Genomic DNA, 27,762 nt, shown 5'->3' on the forward strand with positions numbered 1-27,762 from the left:
GGGATCGTGGTGGGAGCAGGTGGTGGGAGCAGGTGGAGCTGGCTGAGTTGTTGGGCTTTTCCTGCCACCTAGTGGCTGCTCTGGGCTAAGCCACCCAGCTGTCCCCTCGGGTCCGGGCGATGGTGGGGGGAGGTTGGGCTAAGATATCCTGAACACAGTTTCAGCAATCCTCTTCTGCTGCCCCCATTTAATATGCACTGTCCCCTTGGGGACCCTGGCCAGTGACCCATCCTCCCCATGGCCCTGGATTTCTCCAGGTGGAAGAGGGGGAAACTTTGTTCTCTTGGCTCCCAACACAGTGGGGAGCTGAGGCAGACACCCAGCGAGGTTGGGGAGGCACCCTCCCACCCCACCCCCACCCCCACTGGCTTGATGGTTGCTGATGGTACAACTGCCCCAGGGGGATGCCAAGCCCCAGGGTCTTCTGGCACTGGGGACCCAGACCTGGATCACTGTCTGCCTTGGGTTTTTCTTTAATTCTATGAACATGTACTACTTTGTGCAGGGCCTGGGTGAGATTCTCCTGGGTGAGATTCTTCCCGTCCCACATTCTCTGGAGGATTCTGCCCTTTGTCTCTAGGCAGGAAGGGGACCCTGAGACTTGCAGCCCCAGGCCTGCTGGTGAAGGGCCCAGTGGGGGCTTCCAAGTCAGCTTGGTGTCTGGGGCTCTTGTCATCTCCCGCCCCTTGTGGGCTGATGTCCTTGTTGCATCATGTCTGCCTCCTGCATTGAAGGCAGCTGTGACTCTTTGGGGCGGAGTCTGACCCTGGGTGTGGGGCTTCAGGAGGCAGCCAGGAGCCACAGGAAGGAGTCACATGTTGGGCAGGGAACCGGAGTCCAGCATCCATAGGGCCCTTGCATCTGCCCTGCTGCTCCTGCTCTCCCCCACCCCCCCACTTTTCCCTCTCAGGGCCTTGTAGCCTCAGCTGCACCAGGCCACAATTGCATCATTCTTGGCTTTGTTTGCAGAGCAGCAGGTGGAGGAGCGAGGCCCCCAGCCCCCCGCCCCCCTTCCCTCTCATCGCCTGCTCTCTCCTGGGTACTCCTCCTCCTTCCTCTCTTCTCAGGCCCCTGGCACCCGGGGATGGTCTGCCTTACCTGGTGACTCTCAGTTCCCTTTCCACTCCTTCTGCTCCCCAGGGAGCCCTGGAGGCTGCTGAGGCAAAGAGAAGGAGGCTAGGGGGCAGGGATCAGCACCAGGCTGGAAACCGCAGCTGAAGGCAGGTGCCACCTTCAAAAGGAGCGCCTGGTTGTAGACAGCATTTGGCCTCCCAGAACTTGGGAACAAGGTCAAAAATTGTCACTGGCTGAACTAAGGCTAATAATAATTGACATGAGATGAATTCATTCAGCTCTTTGTAGACGGTACTTAAATTTTATTGATCATTTATGGGGCCTTCAGGGGACCGGGCATTTTATACTCCCATCTCATGTAATCTTTCATCGACCCCATGATGTGGAAACTAGAGCTCAGAGAGGCGAGATTACCTGCTCGAGATCACAGGGCTGCTGAAGAGCAGCCCCGGGACTGGAATCTCGGTCTGCTTCCCCCAAGCCTGACTTCTCAATGAGGTGGAAAGGAGGGCCCTGACCAGACTTGGACATTTTTTTTTTACCCCCTAAAAGGAGGTTTTGGCCTAAGACACTCTTCAAGAGATAAGACTGTTCTCTTCTTAATCTTATGAAGCAGATAAAATAAGACAACCTGAGCTAGGCCCCGATCCCCATCCACCGCCCCGCCCTGAGGTACTGCTGTTGTTGAAGGTTCTGAACCATGTCCAGTGTAGAATCAGGAATCAGAGTAGGAGCTTGTCAGAGATCCAGCCTGCCAGACAAGAGGGAGGCCTGCACATGTGGACCTCGCAGGCTGGGGCAGAGACAGCTGAGCAGTATCATCCCTTCCCTTCTGTGCACTGGGATTCTCTGTTTGTGAAGCTTCCTGTAGTGCTCAGGGTGCATTGATAAAATAGCTTTGGGGTCTAGCAATCTAGACACCATGACTTTGGCCAGTAGAAGTCCACTCTTTAGGGCCAGATCAGCATCTTAGGGGACAGACAGTTCTCAACCTTGCAAAGCGCAAGCCCAGAACTTAGGCCTGGCCAAGCAACAGTTATTTCAGAGGCCAGCATGGGCTGTTGCTGCCGATGGGCCATCTCCTCCACCTCGCAGTTTTTACTTCCAGTGGCTACTTCAGCCCTGAAAGAGAACCAGAGGGCTCTGGGAAGAATGGAGCCTGCCTTCCACAGCCTAGAGCCCAGCTCCACCACAGCCTGGGAGAGGCCAGATCAGGATCCGGGCAGTATGCTTCTCTGTCTCCCATCTCTTTATCCCAAGACAGACTCCATTTGAAGGGACAAAGGGCCTCATTGACCCCATAGCCTTGTGACCTCACCAAGTCTGTCCCTCCCTTCCCCTGGCAGCCGGCAGGGCACTCACTCTGGTAGCAGACAGGGCCACGAGGCCACTGAGAGGGCATGGCTGGGAAGCCAAGAGAGTCTGCTGCCAGCTGGGTGGGGCAGACTGGGAGTGTGTGGGTAGTGCCCCCCAGATCCCCAAAAGGAGGGGTGGCCGGGGATGAAGTTCTGCCGGGACTCCTGGCTGCAGTCCCAGGAGCAAAGCAGCAAATGCTCTGCAGGGCCAAAGCATGGGAGGGCAGGGGGAGTCCAACCCCAGCCCCAAACTGGGCTGCCCGGGGGGCTCAGGGCCTCCCCAGCCTGCATTCCTGAATTCCTCCCCCTAGCATGCCCCCTACACCCGGCCTATAAAGCCCCCTTTGTCTGGGCCCACTGAGGATCTTAACTCTCCCCATCTCAGCTTCCAGCCCTCTGCTCCCTCACCCCCTGGTGCTAACAAAGAGGCCAGGGTGCAGTGGGAAGCCTGCAATCCCCTTCATGCCTCCCGGCACTGGCCCAGGGGTGTTGGGCCACCAGCCCCTGGACACCGATGCCCCAGCCCCACTGCCCACCTCAGGGCAGATTAATTCCCACCCCTGTCCACCCGGGACTCCACACTCCTGTCCTGGGCAGCATGCCTGCCTCTCACATGCCTGCGCATGTGATAACCCCTTGGTGTGGCCCTGCCCTCACAGGGGCAGGACAGAGGGGCAGCAGGCAGTCATGAGCCACCCCTGATGGGGTAGGAGGGTCTCAGTGTGGGAAGCAGTCTTTTTGCCACCTCCTTGGCTTTCACCAGAGTTGGTGGCTCCACTGTCCACAATGCAGGTTCCCAACTGGCATCTGGAGCTTCAGATGACCCTTCTTTGGCAGTAGACAAACGGTTCAGCTCCTCCTTCTGCTTGGCACATGCCTGGGGCAGGGAACACGGTAGGCGACAGGAATTTCCATTCCTGTTCCCCACACCCACCCAAGGGCCTCAGAACACGTGTGAAGAGAGGCAATAGGGAGTGGCCTCTCCCCATCAGCTCCTGACCTCCTGGGGTCACAGGGCTCAGACCTCTGCTCATCAGGGTGGGGTCTCCCTGTGGTCCAGGCTCTATCTCTCTGGCCGGCTCTTGGGCAATCACAGTGATCTGAGCCAGGGGTCAGCTCTGTCATCAAGCTGCTTGTGACCTTGGGCCAGCCCCTCTGAGGCTTCTGTAAAATAAGGGGTGGGGCCCTTCCGACTCTGATAACCTCAGAAATGAGGAGAGGGGCTTCCGTAGGAGGCGATCTTCTCTGGACTAACAGTGCCCCCAGGACAGGCAGACCAGGAGACGCTGGCAGGGATGCGCCCCTGGATGCGTGAGGAGTGTGTGTGTGTGTGTGTGTGGTGTGTGTGTGTGCGTGTGTGGTGTGTAAGGTGTGTGTGTGTGCGCGCGCGCGCGCGCGCGCGGCGCCTCTCCCCGCGGGTGGGGTGTGGAGGGAGGGGCGGGCGGGGCGGGGCCTGTGGGCGGGGCCTGAGTGGCGGACTCGGGCCCTCCTCGCGCGCGGCGGTGGCCGGGTGCGGTGCTCACCACTCACTGGGCGCATGGAGGGGCCGCCGCCCACTGCGCCCCACAGGGCTGGCGCGGCGAGGACTGCATAGCTGGCAACAGCATGGAGCAGGTCAGCGGGTGCGGGGCCGGGGCTCGGGTGCGTGTCTTGGGGGGAAGGGCGGGGTGCGGGAGGACTGACTGAGGGTGGGCGCCCTGAGAAGGACACGGCGGGAGGGGTTTGGGGCTTTGGAGCTCCGGGCGGGGCCAGAGCTCTGGGGAGGGGATAGGGCTGGTGTGACATAGAGCTGGTGCGCGCGCGCACACACACACACACACACACGCACACGCACACACGAGTACTCTCCCACCACTGACACAGAGGGAGGCGCTCACCGAGGGCTCACACGCTCCCTCGCTCCCCATCCTTGCTCCAGGAGAACATTTAGAAGCTCCCCTCCCACTCGATAAGGTCCTGGCCCCTACCAGGATCCTAGCAAGCTCTGCATAATAAGGAGTGGCAGAGGTGGGGGTGGCTCTCCCAGGGCATGTAACTACCGCTGACCCTCCCGACCTTGTCCCTTCCCCACCGTGGGACCTCACGATACAACCATCCCCTCCCCCCTTGCACATCAAGGGGCTTCTCCCTGCCAGGCTCCCCCTCCAGTCCCAGTTACAGCAGCTGCAGCAGCTGCCGCCACCATTTCATGGCAGTGAAAAGATGGGGTGGGTTGGGCAGCGTGTCCACATGCCCCCCAAATGCAGACAAGCTGCCCCAGCCAGGCCCTGGGTGGCTTCCTTTCACACAGTCTCCATCAGAGGGGTCCCAGTGATGGCCTCCTTCAGTCAGAGCACCTCACTCCCTCCACAGAGCTCAGTAAATCCTGGACAAGAGGGGCCGTCCCTTTAGGTGGGTGGGAGGGCCCCTCTATCCTGACTTGCTGTCCCCAGTTCTAAGAGGGGCAGCCTCCTGAGGTGGGCTGGAGGGAGGGGGCTGCCTTGCTCCCTTCCTGGTCACAACTCAGTGAGAGGTCTTGGGGTGGGGTCTGGAGTGGAAAGGTTTTCTGTTTCTGCGTGTGCCTTTGCATGTCCACGCTCCCAGGCTCAGCTTAAAGCTGTGTCTGGGGCCTGGGCTCTGAGACCCCTCCCCTCTGTGGCAGAGGGGCTCTTGAGTTGCCTGTGACGGTGGTGAGAAGGGGCACGGAGGGGTGGAGGGTGATGAGTCAGGGGATGGGGTGATCCTCAGTTCTGGGGGTTGGAGGGAGACTCTGAGGAGTCATGAAGGGCTCTCGGCATCTTCCCTGGGCTGGGCGTTATGTGTGGGGAGGGCTGTGGGCTGGTCTAGTCTCCAGGCCTGCTGGGCATCTTGGCTGTTAATTTAAATCGCCCGTGGCAGCTCCCTGGAGCACCAGGCCTGGCAGGGATTCATCATTCTCTGCTGTTGTCATTACTGACTCTACCTTCAACTCCACTCTGAGCACAAAAAAGCAGGGGTTGGGAGGACAGGACTAAGTGCCCCTGAATTGCTCGCATTAAAATAGTTAAATTTATGTTATGTGAATTTCATCTCCATTTCTTTTTTTTAAAGAAAGGAGAGCTAAGGCTAGGGAACACCACTGCTTTCTGCCTGGAGGACCCTAAACACATCTCAATGGGCCTGTAGCTCAGTCTGAGGTGCTCCTCCATTCGCCTTTTGTACGTCTTCTGGGGGTCAGCTGCTTTCTGTTCCCAGAGGCACAGCCTGGCTCTCCTGTGCCCTGGCATTATGGAAGGGAGAACAGAACATGGAGGAGAGTCAGGACATCAAAGGGGCACTGGGAACCCTTGGATATCTGTCCTCTCTGGGCTGCTGTGAAATCCCTGCCAGCTGTGCTGAGGGGTGGCTTTCCAGTCCTTTCTAGGTGTCCTAAAACAGCCCTGTTGAGAAGCGCAGCAGGCAGCCTGTCCCCTGGACCATGACACACCCTCCCCCCGACACCCCACAAGAGGACTCTGACGATCAACACAACCATGGAGGTGCCCACACTGATGTCAGTGCCTGGAGGCAGCCACGGCCCTGCCAGCCCTGTGGGTGTTGCCAGCTTCCTGAATGTGTCAGAAGCATGAGGTGTATGGGGTGCTTCTGAAATCAGAGCTTCTTTCACCACCCCAGGGGAAGCTCCTATTTTAAGTTTCCCATGTGCGGAGCCCTCTTGTAAAACAGAGAATCCTTTTATAGTGCAAGGACCGCCCTGATGTGTCTGTTTGGTATGTGTGGATTTTGGCATGGAGGGTTTCCTTAAAGGGGAGCATGCCTGGAATCTCTCACAGGGGCTGGAATGGCCGGGTGGAGTGAGTGCCAGGACAGAGGGGTTTGCCCCTCTGTGGTCAGTGCCCTGCCCCTCTTTTTTTCTCTATTTAATTCCCCTCACTCCTTCCCCAGGCTGGCTCGGTGCCAGACAGAAGAGAGGGAAGCAGCTGCCGGGGATTTCCAGAGCTTCCAGGGGGAGGTGGGAGCCACCCCTCCCCACCTCCTTTCGCTGCTCCCCTCTGTTCCTCTCCTCCCGCCATCTCTTCCCTGCTTCTACATTCCCCTCCTCTCTCCTCTTCTCACCACCCCTCATCCTCCCAGAAGGGCAGAGAGACTGGGAGGAGAGTGGAGCAAACCCTGCTCCATGCAGCGACGTGCACGGGCCAGGTAGTGTGAGGCAGGGTCCAGGTGGTGTGTGGCAGAAGCAGGGATGCAGGCCAGTTGCTGGCAGCAGTTAAAAGCCCTCACCCAGAACCATGAATTTAGCATCCTGGAGCTAAAAGGGACAACCTGGCCTAGCTCCTCCCAGAGGTATTGTGCTTGGTGGAAAGAGTAAGGGCTCAGCGTCAGACTTCAGCAATTTATTTACGCTCTCTGAGCCTGTTTCTTCATTATAGAGTGAAGCTAATAATACCTACCTTATAGTGTTGTCATGGGGAGTCATGTTGGTAAAGAAATAATATTTGCAAAGAGCTTTACACATAGTAGGTGCTCAACATACTTTAACTCCATTCCTCTCCATCTTGGCATTTTCAGGCCCTTGCTAGGTGATGTCACAGTCTTCATCAGTTGTCTCTTAGCCTTGCACACACACTGACACACACACAGTCCTCACCACCAGGCCAACTGCCTGGTATCACGCAGTGGAGAGCCTGTGGGGCTGAGACCCCAGCCCAGGGCCAAACTATGACATAGGTTTTCCAACATGATTCCCTGGGGGAGGTGCTGCCAGTTGAGAGTGGCAGGGGTGGGCGTCTTTTGACTACCCCCGACCTGATACTAGGGTTCACAGAATGTGGCTTGCTTGCCCTGCTGCTGGCCCAGGGAAGCAGCCACCTCTCTCTCCACCAGGGTCAGAGGTCCAGTTCTGGACCTTTGGGGCCCCAGCTGTTTGGCAGGTTGCCAATGCCTCTCAGCCCTCGCCTGGCCAGAGGGCTGTACCTCCCTCCTCAAGGAGTTTCAGATAATGGGACATTATCTTGTCCAATAATCCTCTTGTCCAGGATTCCTCAGGGACCTGGCAGCAGGGATGAGGGTGAGGACTGGCATGGACTCGAGTGGACTGAGGCCCTACCCTACACCGTTCAAGGGACTTGATGAGGTCTGAGGTCCCCTCTCCGGGATGCCTGGGGCTCTGCCAGAGCTGGGTCCCCCGCCCTTCCCCAGCTCTCAAGCCTTCAGACCTCCTTTCCCTAAGACCTGTCTGTTACCTGTCAAGGTCTAAGCCAAGCACGACCTCACAAGGCCCCTGCCTTCTCCCCTCATTATGGAAGCCTCCCTCTGTTTTTGTCCAGTGCTGTCTGTAGCACCATCCCAGCAACCTTTGCTGTGCTTGTTGCCCTCCCTGGAAAATGAGCTCTTTGAGGACAAGCACATCACCTGGTCCATTCCCTGCTACCCCACACAGCAGTTTTGCATGTAGCCGGAGCTCAGTAAATGTCTTTGAACTTGTCTGGACTGGGCCACCACCTTCTTTTTTTGTTTTTACCACCTTCTTTTTAATTAATATTTTTTATTTATTTGGCTGTGCCAGGATCTTCATTGCAGCATGCAGGGTCTTTAGTTGTGGTATGCAGACTCTTAATTTGTGGCATGAGGGATCTATTAATAGTTCCCCCATCAGCGATTGAACCTGGACCCCTTGCATTGGGAGCTCTGAGTCTTAGCCACTGGACCACCAGGGAGGTCCTATGGGCCACTACCTTGGGGATGAAAATTTAGGTGGGCATGAGTTGCTTCAAGGGAACAAGCAGAAAACCTGGGGGCTGAAAGCCAGAGGAACAGGTCAGCTCTCTCTTCAGCCCTTCCTTCTAGTCCTGCGCTCCTGCCCTTCTCCACCAGGGGGTGCTCTCTCCCCTTCCGTGGAAAGGCCGGAAGCTGTAGCCAGGTGTATGGTCATCACGCCTATAACCCCTATGACCATAACCCCTACGGTCATCACTCCTATAGTCTTCCACTCATTGCTTTGATTCTTTATCAAATGTGAGCTCTCAGTTGGAGATTGGTGGAGAAGGCCTATTGTTTTCATCTACAGAGGGTGAAACTAAGGCTCAGAGTATGTACTTTTCTTCAAAGACATTTCAGCTACTATGTGGGCAGGATGGGAACTTGAATGTGCTCTTGGTTAGGGTCTCCTTGATGACACCATAAAACCCCGCAACGGCTCCTAGGCCAGGCCTGATCCTGGCCCTGGAATGCTCTGGTCTGGGGACTCCCTGACATCCCCCGCCATGCTCCTCTCCTAGCCCTACCGGGTCTGGGGAAGGCAGGTTCTTCCCCTGGCAGGACGCTGGGTTCCTTTTCCTCTACTCCACTTATCACCCCCTCAGGCTCTCCCTTGGCTCCTGCTCCCCAACCAAAAAGCCTGCTCAGGTGCCGCCCCCCGCCCCCCGGAATTGGAGCTGTGCCTCAACCCCACTCATCTGTGCTCTCCCCTGTCCCTTCCTGCTGACTCTCTCAGTGGCCCAATTCCATTTCTTCACCCTTGATGCTCTTCCTGACTACTCTGGCCTCCGCCCCGCCTGTCCCCTGCTCGCCAGCTCTCTCTCCTCAATCCTTCTTGCTGCCTCTTCCTTCCTGCCGGCCCTGAAAGGTGGGTGCTCCTCGGGTCCCATTCCACATCTCACCTCCTCTCTGCAGTGTCCCTGGAGAATCCGAACCTCACTCCTGATCCACGAATGACTTCCAAAGCCATGTCTCTAGCTCAGGCCTCTCTTCAGGGAGAAGGACCCAGGGTTCAAGCTGCCAATCACTACCCCACCAGCAGCACAGCCTATATGTTAAGTGTGTAGACTTGAGCCCAAATGGTGTGTGTTAATCGCCCAGTTGTGTCCAGCGCTTATGACACCATGGACTGTAGCCTACCAGGCTCCTCTGTCCATGGAATTCTCCAGGCAAGAATATTAGAGTAGGGAGCCCAAATGCCTGGCGTCAAATCCTGAGTGGCCTCGGGTAAGATGCTCAAGTTCTCTGGGCCTCAGTTTCCTTATCTGTAAATGAAGATTATATATAATACCTATTTCATAGACCCTTTATAAGGCTGAATTGGAATAATATATACCAAGGATTACTTAGCCCAGTGCCTGGCATGTCCCCTCTCCCTGAGAACACTCTAGACACCTACTATCTCATCCTCTGAGCCATAAAAGTTGGAGTTGTTCTGAAGTGTAATGAAAGTTGCTCAGTCATGTCCGACTCTTTACAGTCCATGGAATTCTCCAGGCGAGAATACTGGAGTGGGTAGCCGTTCCCTTCTCCAGGGTATCTTTCTGACCCAGGGATTGAACTCAGGTCTCCTGCATTGCAGGCAGATTCTTTATCAGCTGAGCCACAGGGGAGCCTACTGGGAGTTGTTCTAGACTCTTCCATTTCCTTTCCATAATACTTAGTTGTTTAACAAGATCCGGGGGCCTCTGATGATTGGTGCCCCCTGCCCAGGTGCAGGGCCCTCCCGTCTGATCCCTTACCTCTGGCTCCTTACTGCCGCCCCCCACCCCCACCTCTGTTCTTTCCCACATCATGCTACAGTGGCCCTAGCACATCTCTGCTTAAATCCCTGCCACAAGCTAGGCTGGAGTCTAAGTGCCTCAGGCCCAGTCACTCCACGGTGACATCCCCACCCACATTTCCTTCCTCATCCCTCCGTGCTTCCTGCCCACGAACCTTCCACTTGGCTCCAGCCACACTGCTGGAGTCTGCTTTCTCCTGCCTCCCTGCTTTTGTCCACAATCTTCTTTCTTCCCATGGCCCACCCCACCCTGTCCCATCCATGACACCCTCTAAAGATCACGGCCGCTTGCTTCTGGAAGCCTTCCTCTGCTTCTGCAGCCTTCCTCTCCTGGGATCTCACACTAGAGTCAGGATTGGTAAGACCAGGACTCCTAAAGGGAAGGAGCTAAGCGTACCTCCTGTCCCCAGGGGCCACCTCCACTCTCCTACCGCAAGGTATATTAGGACTCCCAATAAACATTTGTGAAGGAAAGAAGCTGAGTGGGCTTAGAGAGGAATTTAGAAAGGGAGGAGTATAAAGAGGATCCTCAGTGAGGGGCACCCTCCATCCCGTGTTGGACTTTATTGCCCTATTCCCCAGAGAGTGTGCCAGGAATAGAGTGGATTCCGGGGAGGATGGTGGGATGCAGGTAATGGGATACAGATGTCAGAGGGGATGGGGAACTGAGGTGAAAAGGAAAGATGAGAGAGATGCAGGAGAAGATGGATGGGGGTGCAGGTCAAGGTGCAGGAAGAGGTGGGAGGGGCAGCAGGGTGGGGGAAGAGTGCACTTTCTGGGAAGCGGAGAGGGTGGGGGAGGAGAGCGCAGTGCATTGTGGAGGGAGGAATTGCCTGCCGGCCAGTGTGAGCTCATTTCCTCTCACCACCTCCTGCAGTGTCTGAGGGCATGAGGCTCTGGAAAAAGTGAGTCAGGGGTACCCCAGGGGCCACCCTCCCCCCTTCCCCACACCCTCAGTCCAGTCTGGATCTCAGATGCCACTGCTCACCCCCTTACACAGACAACCCATTTGTTTTGAGAGGGAAGAACCCCTGAGCCAGGCTTGGACTGTTGGAGCTTCAGGGGAGAAAGTCAGACAGAGAGGCCTGGTTGAAGACTAAGCCAGAGAATACAGGTGGTGTGATGGGTTACAGTTAGATAGCAGGAAAGCTCGGAAGTGGAGCATAATTCCGGCTTCATATGACCTTGATGAAGAGAGGTGAGGAAGGAAGAGAAGTCATTGACTGCCCCTCCACCATTACAAGAGCATCCTTTTCTACTGACTTTCAGAGAAGTTAAAATAAAACATAAAGACTTAACAAGTCAATATCTCCTTCCTCGGGCTTATAGGAGTAGGGGTGGTCTAGATGGTGTCTGGACAACACTGTCCCCCATAGGATCCGAGTCCTTTATCCTGAGGATCTAGGACTTGAGGCTGATCGGCTCTCAGGAGTCAGAGTGGTGATGGTACAGCAAATAGGTTTTATGAGGCTGCTTGCCCCGGAGGGGGTGGGACATTTCAGTAGGCAGAGTTGGCTTTCCCGCTTTCATTGCCTTCTTCATCCAAATCATATTCCTATTTATCTGTGACCTCTGCCTTCCTTTCTTCACAATCTGGGTGAAGAAATACAGGAGCCCTTTAGAACTATAAGAAGGCAAGGGAAAGAGCTAAGCATAGGCTGTAAAATAAAAGGAGGTACGAAGGATGTTGTTAGACAGCAGAAGTAACTTTCCAGCAGAAGCTAAAGACTGGGAGACTGTCCCTTCCAGGATCATCAGGGGATGGGCTGCTTGGGGGCAGGGAAGTGAGAAATGGACTCAGGACCCTGGTTTGTTCATTGGGCCCAGCTCAGAATGAGGCTGGGAAAGGAGGCTGCGGGAACTTGTGACTGGAAGGCCTGGAGGGCCTCTGCTTTTATTGTCACCCACTGCAGAGTGGGTCTGTGAGCTGTCTAAAGGCGTGAGCCACAGGCTGGCTGGGTGGGGGTGTGAAGCTCTGCTTCTCTCTTATACCTTCCTCTCCCCTGCCTGCCTGAGCTGAGACTGGGAAGGGAGTCCTAGATTGAGGAACATAAAAACTGAAAGCTCCCCTTACCCTCACCCCCTCCCCCTCCTCCATCTCTGCCCTTGTCTCAAGTGCCATGCGTCTCTGAATGGAAGGCTCCCTAAGTCTTTTTTCTGTCTCTCCCTCTCTTCCGACCTGAGTCTCTTCATCCTTGTCTCTGATTTTCTCTGCCTCTCTCTATCTCTGTCTGGTCTCTGCCTCTCTCCTGCTGTCTGAATCTCTCCGTCTCTGTTTCTGATCCTCTCTGTCTGGCTTTGTTTCTCTCTGCTTCCCTTTCCGTTTCTTCCTCCCTGCCTCCCTCTCTCGGTGCTAGCTAGTCCGGTGTTCTGTGCCCGCATCCTCTTTGCTTGCCTGCCTGGATCGTCTTTTCTGGGCTGGGCCAGCCCAAACTGTCTCCCTGAGACCGTCTCTCTTCTGCTGGCTCTGTCAGCGACAACCCCGAACTCAGCCCTGCGGTACGCATCTGTAACCCAGCAAGAGGCAGAGGGTGCGCCCCGTCTGGAGCGCAGGGGGCGGAGCGAAGACACACCCCACCCTCCGCGTTCGACCCCGCCCCTTCGGTCCCGCCCCTCCCGGGTCCCTGCCTGCGCCCCCAGCAGTGCCCTGGCCACAGAGCCTCCCCTGCCGCCCGATGAATGGAGTCGCCTTCTGCCTGGTCGGGATCCCGCCTCGCCCGGAGCCCCGGCCCCCCAAGGTGAGGGCGCTGATCTAGGAAAGGGGGCGGATCCAGGCGCTGCCGGGGAGGCGGCAGTAGGGCTGGGGTCGCGGCGTCCCCGCTCCGTGGGCACAGCCTGGGGCACACGGCGCGGGCACCGCGGGGCACGGCCGCAGAAACATCCGCTGGTGGTCGGGAAGGGGGCTGGAGCGGGAGCTGCCCTGGGCAAAGGACGGGAAGGAGGAAGGTAGTCAGGGGGTCGGGACGCGCACTGGGCTGCCAGGGCCAGGGGCAGCGACCCGGGCAGCGGTGCCAGGCCCCCGGCGGCCGGGCAGCGAGGGCAGGAGGCCCGCGCCTTTTGTCCGGGTTTTTCAGGCGGGGCGCCTGCCGCCGTTTCCTCTGCCCGAGTTTTCGTTTTCCGTTGGCGAGGCCCCGGCACAGCTGGAGGGAGAGGGAGTGGGGGAGGGGGTTCCCAGAGCGGGATGTCCTTGGCCACTGTGGCCGGACACCCCCTCCCTGGGCCACACTCCCCTCCTGCCGGGCCGGACCACCGACAAGCTGCCCTGCGCGGGTCCACCGCCCCACTGGGTCCTGAGGAAGAGAAACAGGGCCGGGACCCCCGGTCCTTCAGGCGCAGCTGCCCTCCCTTCTGCCCTCTCAGGCTGGCTGTGGGTGGGTCTGGGCACGGGGTGCCAGGGGCATTACTCAGCGCTGGGCTGCTTTGCTTGGGTTCTTTCATCTGCCAGCTGCTGAGGCTGGGGAGGGGCCAGCAGGGGCCTGCGGGCTCCATTGAGGCCAGCCCCCTCCATACCTCTGAGCCTGACTGCCCAGTTCTGCTGGAGCACCACCCCAAAACACAGTCCCCCTCTTTCCAAGCTGAAGAGTTGAACACTGTAAGGTTAGTGGTTTTCGGAGCTGGGGAAAAAAGTTCTCTGGGGGGTCCAGGTTGGGATCAAGGCCTGGGCAGAGGTCTCTTGCTCTTTTAACGCGGCTGGAAGATTTAGGGCTATTCCTCCCCAACCATCTGCTCAGTGTTGAGCTGGGGTCTGGTGCTTTGGAATCCCTGAGCATGGTGTGTACCTCAGAAGCTGGATGTGTGCACAGTTCTCCCTTAATCTGCATCTCTATCCCCGACTCCCCCTCTACCTTTCAGCCAAAAGTGTTTCCTAATTACAAACTTGAATTTCAGGATGGACAGGGGATGGAAGTGGAGGTCATTATCCTTGAGTTCCTTGGATCGCCCCCTCCACACACACTCCACCACCTACTTCATCCCCACCCCCCCCCAACTATCTCCACCCCAAGCCCCACCCTGTCTGCTGAAGGTGGATGGCATTTGATCTCCTGGGGTCCTCCCCCTCTGCCAGGGCAACAACCCCATTCCTCAGAGTGGCCGCTCTTACTGAGATGCACTCATTGGCATGCAGTTTGAATCTCAGTTACATAACCAGTCATCTCACCTCCAAACACAGCCCAAAGGCCCCCCCGCCCCAGGCTCTTCTACTTGCTCAGAAAGTGTTTGGGTCCACCCTAGGTTTCAATACATAAATCCTTCAATGCTGGATATGAAGGCTTCAAAAGCCAAGCCCTAGGAGCAGGTAGGGTGGATATTAGGGGCCGAGACTATACAACAATAGTGCCGGATCTTCTGATGGGAGTCACGGCACAAGATGAAACTCTGAGGAGGGGGGTAGTATTAGGAAGGTGGCTTTGGGACACCATGGAGAATGGGGCAGGCTTTTGAGGATCTCAGCTGAAGCAGAAAGGGACTGGACCCTGGGAATAGGCCCTGTGTTTAGGCAGCCTGGACGGGGACCTCTGTGCTCCCGCCTCAGGCCAGCTCTGAGCTCATGGGCCAGGGGTGCAGGAAGCCTGACTGGGCCCCCATGGGTGCAGCACTTTGAGTGGGGGATGAGGGAGGCTGCTGGTTACAGAACAGAGAGTGCAGGAGTGGGCAGAGGCATTTATTGCTTCATCCTGTATTGCAGAGATACTTAAGGACTTCATGATGTATCAGATTAAAAGAGGGTCTACAAAGGAGAATGGAATAAGTTACCAAATGAAGGACTGCAGTTAGCTCTTTGAGAGAACTTCTAGGGAGAAGTTTATAAGCTGTAGCATCCCAGGCTAGCCTGGAGCATCATGCAGGGAAGTTTCCTCTGGTGTAGTGGGCTAGGTAGATTCCTATGATGTTGGATTCCAGTGTAAAAATCTGGAGATATTCATGGGAGATGCAAATATATTCAAATGAGCATATACATTAGTGCTAGAAAAAAACGTGTCGTAAGGATGAGGAGTTGCTTTAATAGTAGAGCTGATAGCTAAGACATAGATAGCAATTTCTCTGGGCCAGGATTTATATGTTACATCTTTCAGTCCTCACAAAACCACAGTGATGTGGGTACTATTATTTTATTATCCCCACTTGTCAGTTGAAGACACTGAGGCACAGAGAACCAATAGCGTGGCCACAATCACATTACTAATGAGTGGCAGAGCCAGGACAGGAACCCAGCAGTCTGGCTCAAGTTCACGATCTCACTCCACTACCCTACGTCTCATGACCTGGCTTGTCTGCTGTTACTCCCACCCTGAATCTGGGTCTGTCTTGGACACAGGCCAAGATCAAGGTCAATCTCTTGCTGAATTGGAGCTTGGTGGCTTGTCTTTCAGCTGAGACAGAAATGGGGACAAGATGCCTCAGGATGGCCAAGCCTCAGGTGTCCATCCGTGTTTGATGGGTGGAGAATTGGCTCATTTACTCCTCCAGCCCCCCATCCCACCCCATGCCAACCCACCACACTTAGTCCGTGGCTTGGTTCATTGGTGTTTTCCTTCCAAAGGGGCATCAGCTGTGCTCTGTTGGCTGCAGGGGTTCAAAGGTGAGATATTGGCTTGGTCAGGGGTTTGGACAAAGCCTGGTTTTAATTATCCTGCTCTCTCTCCCTCCCCAGAGAGAGCCATGAATAGGGCCTGTGGGAGCTGGCTCTGCCTTTCCCCTAGCACCCTCCACCCCCTTCGAATACCCGCCTTTAGATCCAGGCCCCCCTCTTTCATGTGAAATTGTGCCAGTTTGTCAGCAGGGCAGTGCCAATCAGTACCAGGCTGATGTCTCCTCCTCACTGCCTCAGTGGGACAGCAGGCTGGGATGGACTCTGGGGCCAGTTGAAATCTCTGTCGGGGTGGAGCTTGTCACCTGTCAGAGTGGGTCAGGACCAGAGGGGCCATCTTGTCCAGCAGTGGGGAGCCTGAGGCCAGAGAGTGGTGGACGGGAACCCAGGGGTTCTGACTCCCAGGCTCCCGGCCTGTGCCTTTCCCCATACAGCTCTGTCCTGGGTGCCCCATTCCAGTGCAGGGTTCTGACACTGGGAGGGAAAAGGGAGGGCAGGGAGAAGCCGGGACAAGTGGACAATGTGTCCTGTTCATCTCTGTGTCCCTAGTGGCCAGCACAGTGCCTGGCACAGAGCTGCCAGCCCTCCATAAATGTTTGTGAAATGCAGGCCGGGGAGCAGCCCCTTCCCTGGCCCTCTAGGGTGCTCTGTGCCAGTTCTGACCAGCATCGGGATGCTTGGTCTACACATCAGTCTCCCTGCCAGACTGGAGTTATTTGAGGGCAAGAAAAATAATCATGGCCACCACTTCCAATGGGGTGCATTGTCCCCATCCCATGTGACGGATGAAGACACTGACACAAAGAATTATATGGCTTCCTGAGGTCACCCAGCTAGTAAGTGGAAGAGCTACGGAGTTGACCATGCTTATTCTAACAGCCTCAGAGGTGCTGTGTTTATCTGGGTATCCACAGAGCCTGGTATACAGCCAGAGCTCTGAGAATGTTTGTTGACTGACTGACTGACTGACTATGCAGAAAAACCATGGAATCCTGTAGTCTAATCCTTTGGAGGTAACTGGGTTAGAGTCTTGGGAAGGTAGCCTAGAGGTGCACCATCTTATTCTCTGTGCCAGGACTGCCTGAGCCAAACCTGGAGAGGAAAGGAAAGCTCACCCTGGGGACTTACCAGGCAGTCCAGTGGTTAGGAGCTTGCCCCCCGGAACCTGGACAGGAGCTAAGATCCTTCAAGTCGTGTGGCATGGCCAAAAAAAAAGCTCGCCCACACCCTATCACACCTGCCCTCCAAGGCCACTGGGGGCCCCCAGCTTTCTGACTTCTCTCTTGCTCTCACTCCCTCCCTTCCTTCCCCAGAGTTCTAAGGGAGTGATGCAGAGCAACGGGCAGGTGGGAAAAAGATGACAAGTTGGATTAAAGATGGCTGTTCCCTTTTCATCTCTCTGGCCCTGAGATGCTAAGCCCAGATGCCCACTCCATCTTGGTGGAAGATTCCTTCCCTTTCAAGTTGGAGGGTGGATGGAGTAGCAGGTTTGGGACAGGGCCTGGCACAACTAATAATTCTCCATCTCTCACGGGAAGGGGTGTTGGATTTCCAGTCACCTCGAGTTGTAAACCTGAAGCCCAAGGCCACCTTCTCCAGCCTCCTCCAGCCTGTGTACCCCAAGGGAGGTGACTTCTTCCCCTTTGACTCCCTCTGTTCCCCAATGGACTGCTTTGAATTAGCATCAAACTGCCACTATCTGCTGGCCACACTTCATCTGCTGACAAAGGCTGGTGGGAGCTAACTAAGAAAAAAGAAGTGTGGGGAGTGTGGTCTGCCTTCTAATATAGACAGGCCAGCGGGAGATGAGAGCCCCAGGTCTGGCGTGGCCTCTGTGTGCTGGGAGGCACATTGGGTGTCTGGCCTTGCCTTCAGCCTGAGGGGGTTCAAATTTCAGCTTTACCCCTTATTAACTGTATGACCTTGGCCAACTCACTTAGTTGTTTTTGGTTTCCGTTTTCTTGTCCCTGAAATAATCCCTCAAAATTGTTGAAAGGATTAAATGAGGTAATACTTTACCTGGTGGCCGACATTTGATAATTGCAACTATTAGCTGAAACTGTTATTAAACAAACAATAATCAGTGGATAGAAATGAAAATGACACACTTTGGGCTCAATAAAGAGAACCCTTTATGGTTGGAGAAATCTGAAGAGCTGTCCTTGGAGGTAATGAGGCCCCCACCAGTGGAGGTAAGCAAGCACAGATCGGACTAGAGAGAATTCAGGCATTGCATGAGGAGTCAACACAGAAAAACCTAAGGACCCTGCTTTGGGATCAGCGCTGTGTGGTAAGAAATTAGAGGAGCAGGTGAGATGTGGTCCCTGCTGTCAGGAACTGGGGAGAAGAGTGAGAGGCTGGCTGCTGTGGTTTGGGCTGGGGGGCACCTCTGAGGAAAGGGAGTCCTGAAAGGCTGCCTGGAGGAGGCCTGGGAGGATGGGTGTGGTTCTGATGGGTGTGAGAAGCGGCCTGGGAAGGGCTTGGTGACTGAGGGGCAGTAGGTGTCTGGACCGCGGGCTCTGCAGTCAGCCCAAAGCTGCCTCCACATCCTGGCTGCCCAAAGGTACTGGGTGAATGGTGGGGGTGGGAAATGGGTAGTTCTCTGACCTCCCCACCCTCGAGACTTAGCTGGACGAGGGATCAGGACCACTCCCTGTGGCAAAGAGCCGGGGCCTGTAAGGAACAGAACTGGGGAAAGAAAGACTTCTCATGCCCAGTGCCTTTGGGGGCGTCCGGGGGTCGAGGGAACAGTGGGGCCTTTGTCCCCGGCCACCGGGAATCTGGCCCAGCAGCCAGCCCTGGGTCTGGCTGGGCCCTCGGCAGGCAGGTCCTCTTTGAAGTGACCCTTTCAAAGCTCAGCCTGAATCCCTGGGAGGAGAGAACTGGGGCGGAGCACGGGGATGACAGACCCACAGCCAAGATGGAAACAGACCCGGCGCCGGCCCCTTCGGGTGGGAGGGCTGGTGGGAGGTGTGTGGGCCGGAGGAATGTGGCCAGACTAGGGGGACATGTGGGAGCCATGTGGAAGGACAGCCGCTCCAGGGTCTTGGCCGCCAAGTGGGGGTTAATTAGGGAAGGACAGAGCTCATTTTGGCCTGGTTTCCAACAGTCCCTAGCTTGATTTCTATCTGACTGTGGGCTCCTAAGTCTGCAGCTTCTTCCTTTTCTATTTCCTCAAAGTGTGTGAGAGCTCCTTGGAGAGAATTGGGTGTAGATGCAGGACTTAGAGGCTGTGTCTGAGAGCCCCCGAAAGGCTAGAAGGGGAAGCTGCAGTGCAGACCCCTACCCGCCACTGCAGTTTCCAGCATTCTCTGAAAGAGAATGGATATGAGGCCGCCCCCACCTCTGGGCCTAGAGAAAGTCCAAGGCCGAGGAGCTAGAAGCAGAGGGGAAGGGACAGGCAAAAGTGGGAGGAAGAGGAAGGCTGGATGCCAGGTGAGAAGCAGGTTCAGGCTGCTCAGTTCTGACCCAAGGGGAGTGGACAAGATCCCATGGTCTCCCCAGCTCTGACCTGCTGTGTTCCATGAAAGGGAGGAAAGGAAGGACCGAGTGTCTGTTGGTGGGTTGTTTTGGACTGAGCGGTGGACCGTGGGGCCTTCGGAGCCCAGATGAGACCCCTCCCTCACCCTGAGGCTCTTTTCTGGTTCAGGCCCCTCATCCCCATCTTCCCCTGGCACCTCGGCACTCTCTGTACTTGAGAAGACACTTCTAAATCTCCTTTTCCTCTTCCGAGGGTGTGGCCCCTGGTTGCACCAGGCCATGATGGGGGGCTGCGGGTGGTTCTGGTACTTTCCTGTATCTTGCACTGGCATCTGAAGGGCTGAGTCCTCATTAGCTCTAATGAAGCCTTGGCACTGTGCCCCCCTCTGCCCTGCAGCACCTGGTGGGGGTGAGGGGATAAGGGGGCAGCTGAGGTTGGACCCACAGCCCAGGAGGGGATGGCACGTCTCCAAGAGGGGAGAGTGGGAGTCAGGTAATGGGGGTCACTCAGCAAGGCCAAGATTGCTGGTGGGATGAGAAATGGGTCCCCCTCCCTGTCCCACTGGGACCTTTTCCTCCTCCAGTGGCTTCCAGGTGCTTAGATCCCCACAGTGCTAGGGAAAGCATTCTCTGAGACTGGGTGTGGCCCAGGGTGCTGAGGACATTCCCAGGCCTGGCTTGCATGAGAGTGTCCCTCTCCCTACTTTCAGCCTGGGGCAGGAGAGGGACCTGACGCCAAGAACTGGAGGCTCAGTGCCTGGGCAAATCAGGCAGTGGCGAGATCTTAATGCAGACCAGACCGGACTTTGTTCATTTGGTGGCCGTTTCCTGTGCACTGTCTGTGTTCCGGGCTCTCTCTATGAATGAATATGAAACAGCCCTGCCCTCAAGAGGTTCCTTATCTGCTTCCCCACCAGCCAAAAGCTCCACTAAGGTTTTATAAGGGGTTCTGAGATGTGCATGTATACTATCCACCAGTGCAGACACCCCTTGCCACCCCTCAAATAATATTACCATGAAAATTGGCCAGATCTAACCAGAGAGACAGACCTACAGAAGATTCAAATGGTGTCTTCACCACGACATCATCTCAGTGTAAATGTGGTCACAAAAGAGATGATGGGAGTTGAAAGATGGAAACAGTGCTACTGGGTAGAATTTCTGTAGGGATTGGTTAAAAACCAGTTGGTGATATGATTAATCTCCTTTCTGTCATCTCCTCTTTCCAAATCTATTGTTGAGAATTCTTTGGTGAAACCTCTTTTGATCAGTTTTCAAGTACTGTCATGAAGTGGTTGTACATTTACAGATAATAAGAACCAAGACCCTGAGAGGCTAAATTACTCCACCAAAGGTCATCCAGCATCCAAATTTAAATCTGGGTCTTTCTGAATTCTAACTAAGGCTATCGTGTGTCATGGCTGCTTTCCCAGACAAGAAAGAGCCTGGGAGCACAGTCCCCATCCTGGAAAGGTAGCCACTTTTCCTCGCCCCCAGCTGAGCCTTGAAGTCCAGGTAGGGGCTGGCATAATGAAGGAAAGATGGTCTTTGACTGGGGTCACACAGCTGGGACCTGATCTTAGGTCTCTTGGACTCCTAGCCCTTGGGGACACCTAGTCAGTCATGCCAGAATGAAAGAGGAGCCAGGCTCTGAGGTTGACTGAATCTTTTAGGGGCACACAAGGGGTTGCATTGGGCTGGGGACTGAGTGCCCTGTTCCTGGTCCAGTGTGCTCCCCACTTTGGTCATTGATGAGAAAAGGGGAGGCAGGGATGGGCTGCTGTAATTTTCCAAAAGCCCAGCTGTCAGACACGAGCTCCAAGGAGGAGAGGCTGACCTGGCCCTGAGGTGGGCAGGGAATGGTATCTCAACTGCAGAGCCTAACCAGGGCCTCGACAGAACAGGTTGAGAGGTTGCACATATCATTGCGACTCATCCAAGGGGTGACCGGAAGGACTGTTGGGGAACCATGACTGCCGGGCCACAAACAAGTGTGAGCAGGGGCATTCGGGACACGCTTCCGGGAGGGCAGAGACCCACCAATCAGATAAGCCAGCTGCTCTCTATTTGCATTTTATCTGCATGACCACACCTCTTCGATCCTGCCACTCAGCCTCCGCCCCCCGAGCGTGACTCCTTGGCCTCTGCCCCATTTTGGGACCTTGTGCAGGGCTGGGCTCGGGGGCTGCGGGCGTGGAGGGCCGTCCTGGGCGTCCAGCCTGACCGTCCTATTCATAGCTCAGGGGCTGGCGTAGTTCGCATACTTGGCGTTACTCACGTCTGGCTGGTCCGAGGTTGCCACCCTCTGCGCTCCTCCTTCCCTCCACTCCTCTTTCCTCCCCTTGAACTTCCTGTGTCTCCTCCACCACTTTCCATCTCTGCCTGTTTTCCTGAAGTCTGGGGGTGGCCGAAACCTCGGGAGGAAACTGAGGCCTAGAGGGGGGCGTGTCTCTCAGCCGGGCCTCAAGGGAGAAACGTAGTAATGAGGCGTGTGATGAGGTGGCTGAGAGCCTGGACTCTGCCGGCAGACAGACCTGGGCTTGAATCTGCGCTGCTATCTGCGCTGCTGCTGTCCGTGGCTCCCTGGCAAGTCCCTTAGCTTGCAGTCTGGGAAGCTATTCAGAAACAGTCAAGCTGATACCTGGAGGGTAAGGGAGAAGTTAAAGGAAGGTGGGGGAGGGAAAGACAAATGTTAAATTCCAGGGAGCGAGAGCTGTGGGTGTGGTGGGCCAGTGCTGAGTGGACAAGGGCTTGGCCAGCTGGGGTAAGGGGACAGTGGACCCTGCAAAAGAGACGAAGCAGCTTCCCTTTTCTCCTCACCCCTGCCTCTCTTCTTCCAGCAACCCCACTTTCTGAATCTGGTTCCTACTGAGGAAGGAGTTGGGTGGGGGGCAGTACAAGAAGATGGACAAAGATCTGAAGCAGCCTCTGCCCCAGACAGACCTTTCCTCGGAATGGGGATTTGCCAACCATCTACCCTCTCTGAGGAGAAGCTCACTCATTCCTGAACATTCAGAAACAAGTGTGCTGAGCATCCATGCTGGGCCAGGAGCTGACACGGTCCCAGCCTTCCAGAACCTGCAGCCCCGGGGGGAGATGTTGGTCAAAATAACCTCATAAATATATAGACACCATCTCAAGAGTACTGTGAGATCTGACCTGGTCCGGGGGCCAGAGGAGGTGTCTCTGGGGAGTGACTCTTTTGCTGAGAACTGCAGAGTGGGTTGGAACTAATTAGGGTGTGGGTTGATGAGGCAGGGAGGGAGCTGGGCAAGAGGGAACAGCATTCCAGAAACAGCATGTGCAAAGGGCCTGAGGCTGGAAGCATGCCTAGTCTTCAAAGGAACTGGAAGGAGGCCAGGGTAACTAGAGTGCAGAGAAAGGGGGTGTGGTGGGCATGGAACCCAGAGGCTCATTGCACAGGGCCTGGTGGTCCTTATATTTAACACAATGCATCTGGACTGTCAGGGGCCAGAGGGGTGACGGAGACTTGAACAGAGCGGTAGACATGGTGAAGTGGGTGGGCTCAGGAGACGTGTGGGAAACAGAGTCCACTCCTGGATGGTGGGATGTAGGGCCCGGGCTATAACCCCTCCCACTTATCGGTTCCCAGGATGCTTTCCCAGCAACTTTGTCAGACTGCAATACCTACCTTTGTTTTGTAACTGAAGAAATAAAACCTATGCGAACTCGAGGACACAGCCAGAAAAGGACTAGAGTCAAAACCGTTGGCAAGTGTGACCCTTTCTCCAGGTCAGCTTTCTCAAGGCTGGGCCAGAAGTCTCCTTCTCACCAGCCTTCTATCCCACGCCCTTAGGTGCCCTATGGTTTAGCTCAGCACCAGGCTGGGTGGGGGGCCCCAGAGGCCAAGGTGATGTGTGGGTGTGTGTCTTGCTTATCCTAAGAAGCTGCTCTGCTGTTAAATGAGGTAATAATGCATGTGAAGCGTGCCTGGCTTATAGCAAGGGCTCAACAAATATTAATTACTGCTGCGGCTGTCACAGTGTCCCCAATTGCAGAGCCTGGCACCTGGTGAGGGGGAGGATCTGGGGCCGAAAGCAATGCCGTCTGTCCTCTTCAGACCACAGAGCCCAGCCCAGAACCCATCCCAGCTCCCTCTTGGGCAGAAGCCAGGGGAGGTTCTTTGTCCCTGCAGAGCCACCATCCCCTCCACCCTTCCAGCTGCCTCAGGGGCAGCACGGGCTGGATTAGGGAGAGGTTCAGCTCTTAGCCGTGCGCTGTGCGCTGGGGCGTAGGATGACCTGGGCAGGTTGAGCAGGGCCTGGGCTGAGGGGGTGGGTGGTTTCAGGGGTGGAGCTGAGAACCTCTCCCTGTAGGGAGCCCCGTGTGCCCTTGGGTAGACTTTCAGAATCTGCTGAGACCTGCCCTGGGAGGGGATATGGTCTCAGCTTGACTTGGACTGAGCGCTCCCCTGAAAGAAACCAGTGGATGCACCTGTTGTCTCTGCCCAGGCGGTCAGACAACAGGAAGAACTTCTGGAGAGAGGAGTAGGGGACCACAGGAAGAGCCACGCCCAGGGTTCTCCCCCAGTCTCCTCCGGAATGAGCCTTTCAGTGTGGAGTCGAAGAACGGATATGATGACTTTGGGGAAGAGTCACTGCAGGCATCCTCTGGCCTTCAGGAATGCATGCCCCTGACACGATCTAGTCTGAGAAAGGGCTCTGGCCTCTCTCCAGGCCCACTTGACCAACCAAAGTGAGACCCTTCCTGAGGGTCCACAGTCGCTCTGTCCTTCTGCTCTTCTGTAACAGGAAGAGTCTGACCCTGGGCCCTGGTTAGGGGCCTGGACAATGCCGCGGGGAAGGGGAGTGGAGGGAATGAGGGTTCCCTGCCCAGTCTGGGCTGTGAAGGAGATAAGTGTGCCAGACCTGGGCCAGCAGGGGGCTCTGCCGCGTGTGGGACCTGCCGGCGTCTCTGCCAAGACTGCATCCTTCAGCGTGCGGGCGTGGTTTTCTTGGAGTGTGTGCCTGAGAGAGCATGGGAGAACAGGGATCTGCCTCTTCGTGCACACTCTGGTGTGTGTATACATGTTACAAGTGGTGTGTAAACATATGTACGTAGGCTTTGAGGGGAGGGTCAGACCTCAGGGGATCAGGAGCCCCATACTCAGCCTGACTTTGCTAGAAAAGCTCTTCCAAGGTCCTGGCACCTTGGAATGTGGCATTTCAAGACACTGCATCCGTCTCTCTGGCCTCTGATAGCTGGTAAGTGAAAGTGTTAGTTGCTTAGTCATGTACGACTCTTTGCGACGCTATGGACTAGCCCACCAGGCTCCTCTGTCCATGGAATTCTCTAGGCAAGAATACTAGAGTGGGTTGCCATTTCCTTCTCCAACGGATCTTCGCAACCCAGGGATTGAACCTGGCTCCCCCACATTGCAGGCAGATCCTTTACCGTCCAAGCCACCAGTGAAGCCTGATACCAATGCTAAGGATCTACTGTGTGCGAGGTTCAGACTCCCCTGGTCCTGAGACCTCCCCCTGCAGGGGAATAGTAGGGCCCCAGAGATGACAATGGGGGTTCGGAGAGGACACAATGGAAAGGGATGGGAGGGAAAGGTTCTCCCTGAATGCGGTGCCCAGCTGTCCTGGGCATCCACTGTGGGCAGGGCCTGCTCCTGGGCCCCACTGGAGGACCCGTTCATTTGTTCTATTTTCTTTCAATAATATATATATATATTTTTAAGACTATGGTTCAGTGGCATTAAGTCCATCCACATCGTTGTGCAGCCATCACCACCACAAACCTCCAGAACCTTTTCATCTTCCCAAACTGAAACTCTGTACCCACTAAAGGATAACTTACATTCCCCTTTCCCCCAGCCCTTGGTAGCCACCATTCTATTTCCTGTCTCTGTGAATCTAGGTATCTCATAAAAGCAGAATCATACAATATTTATCTTTCTTTTTTAAAGCAGTGTTGTCTCTCTCTCTCTCTTTTTTTTTTTTTTTTTTTGCTTTTTAACCATACCACGTGGCATGTCAGATCTTAGTTCCCAGAGCAAGGATCAAACCCGTGCCCCCTGCAGTGAAAGTGTGGAGCCCTAACCACTGGACCACCAGGGATGCTCCAATACTTGTCTTTTTGATCTGGCTTATTTCACGTAGCATAATGTCTTCACGGACATAATGTCTTCATGGGTCATTGTAGCTCAGATGGTAAAGAATCTGCCTACAATGCAGAAGACCCCGGTTCCATCCCTGGGTCGGGAAGACCCCCTGGAGAAGGAAGTGGCAACCCATTCCAGTATTCTTGCCTGGAGAATTCCATTGACAGAGGAGCCTGGTGGACTACAATCCGTGGGGTCACAGACACGATTGAGTGACTTTCACTTTCAATTCACAATGTCTTCACGGATTATCCATATTGTGGCATATGTCAGAGTTTAAGACAATAAAATTCCATTGTATATATATATATATATCACATTTTGTTTATCCAATTCATCTGTAATGGGTTGTTTCCACCTTTCCATAAAGGGATCCTTCATGAAATATGCTGCTGTGAACATCATCGTACAGGTGTCTGAGTCCCTGCTTCCACTTCTTTTGGGCACACGGCCAGATGTGGAATTGTTGGGTCATATCGTGATTCTGTGTTTAATTTTTTTCATAACCACCATATTGTTTTCTACCATTTAAAAAATTGGAATATAATTGTTTTACAATGTTGTGTTGATTTCTGATGAACAATAACGGAGATCAGGCATAAATATACACATATCCCCTTTCTCTGGAGCCTACCTCCCACCACCTGCACCCTACCCCCTGGGTCATCTCGGAGCAGTGGGACTGGGCTCCCTGTGTTTTACAGCAGCTTCCTGCTAGCCATTGGTTTTACACGTGGTAGTGTCAACACCACTCTCTAAGTTCATCCCCTCCTCTCCTTCACCTTCTACGTCCACATGTCCAGTCTCTGAAAATGCAAATAAACCATTTTGCATTCCCACCAGCAAAGCGCAAGAGTTCGAGTTTGTCCACATTCTGACCATCGGGCAAATACTTTTTGAGAGCCTACTACAGACAAAGCACTCTAGCCGTACAAATACATTTCCGAAAATGTAGTAGCTATGATCCTTAGGAAACTCTCAGTCTAGTGGGAGAGACTCAGGCCAGGCCCTGGAGCACTCTCCAATCTGAGGGAAGGACACAGGCCTTGACTGCTGGGAAGAGACTCTGGACTAACAGGGCTGAACAACAACAAGCCTGCTATCAAAGAGAGAAAGCACGGCTTCTTCCTTCTGATGAGTCCCCAGACAGGCCCAGAGATCAGAATGGCTACCGAAAGGGCATGCCTTGAGACAGTCGAGGGGCTGCTGAGTGGAGTAAATCAGGGGTTGAGAGGGCCTGTGGTGTGCCCTAGCCCACGCCGGGGCCACGGTTGCCTGGGCAATGGCCCAGCTGTTTACTTTGTGGCTGGCTCCAGACTCACCCTGCTCTGGAAGTGCTCATTTCCCACTACGAGGAAAGACCCCTCCCTCTGGTGTCCCTGAGGAGGGCACTGGCTCTCCTGCTGGGAGGAGGCCCTGCCAGCCTGGCACCTTCGCTATGCTCCTTGTCCGCTGGGAGCAGGCTCTGTCCTGGGGTCTCATGTTGGCTGCTCCTTCCTCATTCCCAAAGGGCCTACAGACAGGTTCAGGGCCTGAAGAAGTTCTGCTACAAAAGTGTGGGGGCTCCTGATGAGCCCTCCCTGCTTATTAAGGAGAGGTGGGGCACGTAGGGGGCTGGCAGTGGAGATGATGGTGATGTCCACGTGAATAGGTTCACCTGGGTCTGTACAGACCTTCTTGAGCGTCTGTATGTGTCACTGTGTCTTTGTGTACGTGGGGCTGAGCTGTTTGTATGTCTGAACGTGAGTGTGGTTGGGTGTGTGAGAGTGTGAATATCCAAAAGATGCTGAAAACATCTTGCACTGACCTTGAGGGCAAATGAAATAAGTCAGAGAAAGAGAGATACTGTAAGTATGATTTCACTTATATGTGGAATCTAAAAAGAAAACCCTCCAAACAAACAAACAAAAAACCCAAACCAGGTTCATAGACTGGTGGTTGCCAGAAGTGGGGGGTGGGTGAAATGGGTGGAAGGAGTCAAAAAGTAAAGTCATGGGGATGTCATGTGTAGCATGGTGACCACAGTTAATAATAGAGTATTATATGCTTGAAAGCTGCTAAGAGAGTAGATCTGAAAAGTTCTCATCACAGGAAAAAAAATCTGCAGTGTGGTAACATGTTTAACTAGACTTGTAGTGATCACTTCAAAATATATGTGAATATCCAATCATGCTTTACACCTGAAACTAATATAATGTTACACGTCAGTTATACCTCAATAAAAAAGCCTTTTAAAAGAAAAAGCAACAAACAAAAGCTTGCATTTATTGAATTCCTACTCAGGACTTCCTTTAATTGACTTAATTTTCCCAGCAACCTATGAGGTGGAACTTAAGTGTCATTCCCTTTTTATTGGTGAGGAGCTGAGGCTCAAAGAGGTTAAGTAATTTGCCCAAGGTCTCACAGCCAGGAAGTAGTAGAGACAGGACACAGACCCAGAACTTCTGGACTCCAGAGGACCCTGGAGTCCACGTGCTAAGCCCAAGCCATACTGCTCCTGGAAAAACTAGGGGATTCGGTGCTGCTTGAGACTGTCGGTCCCCCCTGGATTTCTGGCATCACAAGTGCTTCCTCCTCCCTTTTCTCTCAACTTCCCCTCCCCCAGCCTTCCTGGGGCCCAGTTTCAGAGTGGGAA

General features: G+C 54.8%; 1 protein-coding gene and 1 long non-coding RNA gene across 4 annotated transcripts in view; both read left to right on the forward strand.

Moving 5' to 3' along the window:
* The first annotated feature begins 3,953 nt into the window (after positions 1–3,953).
* The window catches only part of ARHGAP23 (Rho GTPase activating protein 23), a 79,689-nt gene continuing 55,880 nt past the window's right edge, over positions 3,954–27,762 (forward strand). For 2 of the 3 annotated variants that reach the window (XM_069543283.1, XM_069543284.1), the window contains exon 1: positions 12,573–12,665. In XM_069543283.1, coding sequence (XP_069399384.1) covers positions 12,603–12,665 — 63 coding nt within the window. In that variant the 5' untranslated portion in view covers positions 12,573–12,602. Of the gene's footprint in view, positions 4,044–12,572; positions 12,666–27,762 lie in introns of those variants that run through there. The other variant, XM_069543285.1, reaches the window with a different exon arrangement.
* LOC138415136 (uncharacterized) lies at positions 12,828–27,383 on the forward strand. The gene is made up of 2 exons (XR_011247131.1): positions 12,828–21,645; positions 21,838–27,383. It is a non-coding gene; the product is annotated as an uncharacterized lncRNA (long non-coding RNA).

Source organism: Ovis canadensis, chromosome 11 (assembly GCF_042477335.2).
Source record: "Ovis canadensis isolate MfBH-ARS-UI-01 breed Bighorn chromosome 11, ARS-UI_OviCan_v2, whole genome shotgun sequence".
NCBI classification, from domain to species: domain Eukaryota; kingdom Metazoa; phylum Chordata; class Mammalia; order Artiodactyla; family Bovidae; genus Ovis; species Ovis canadensis.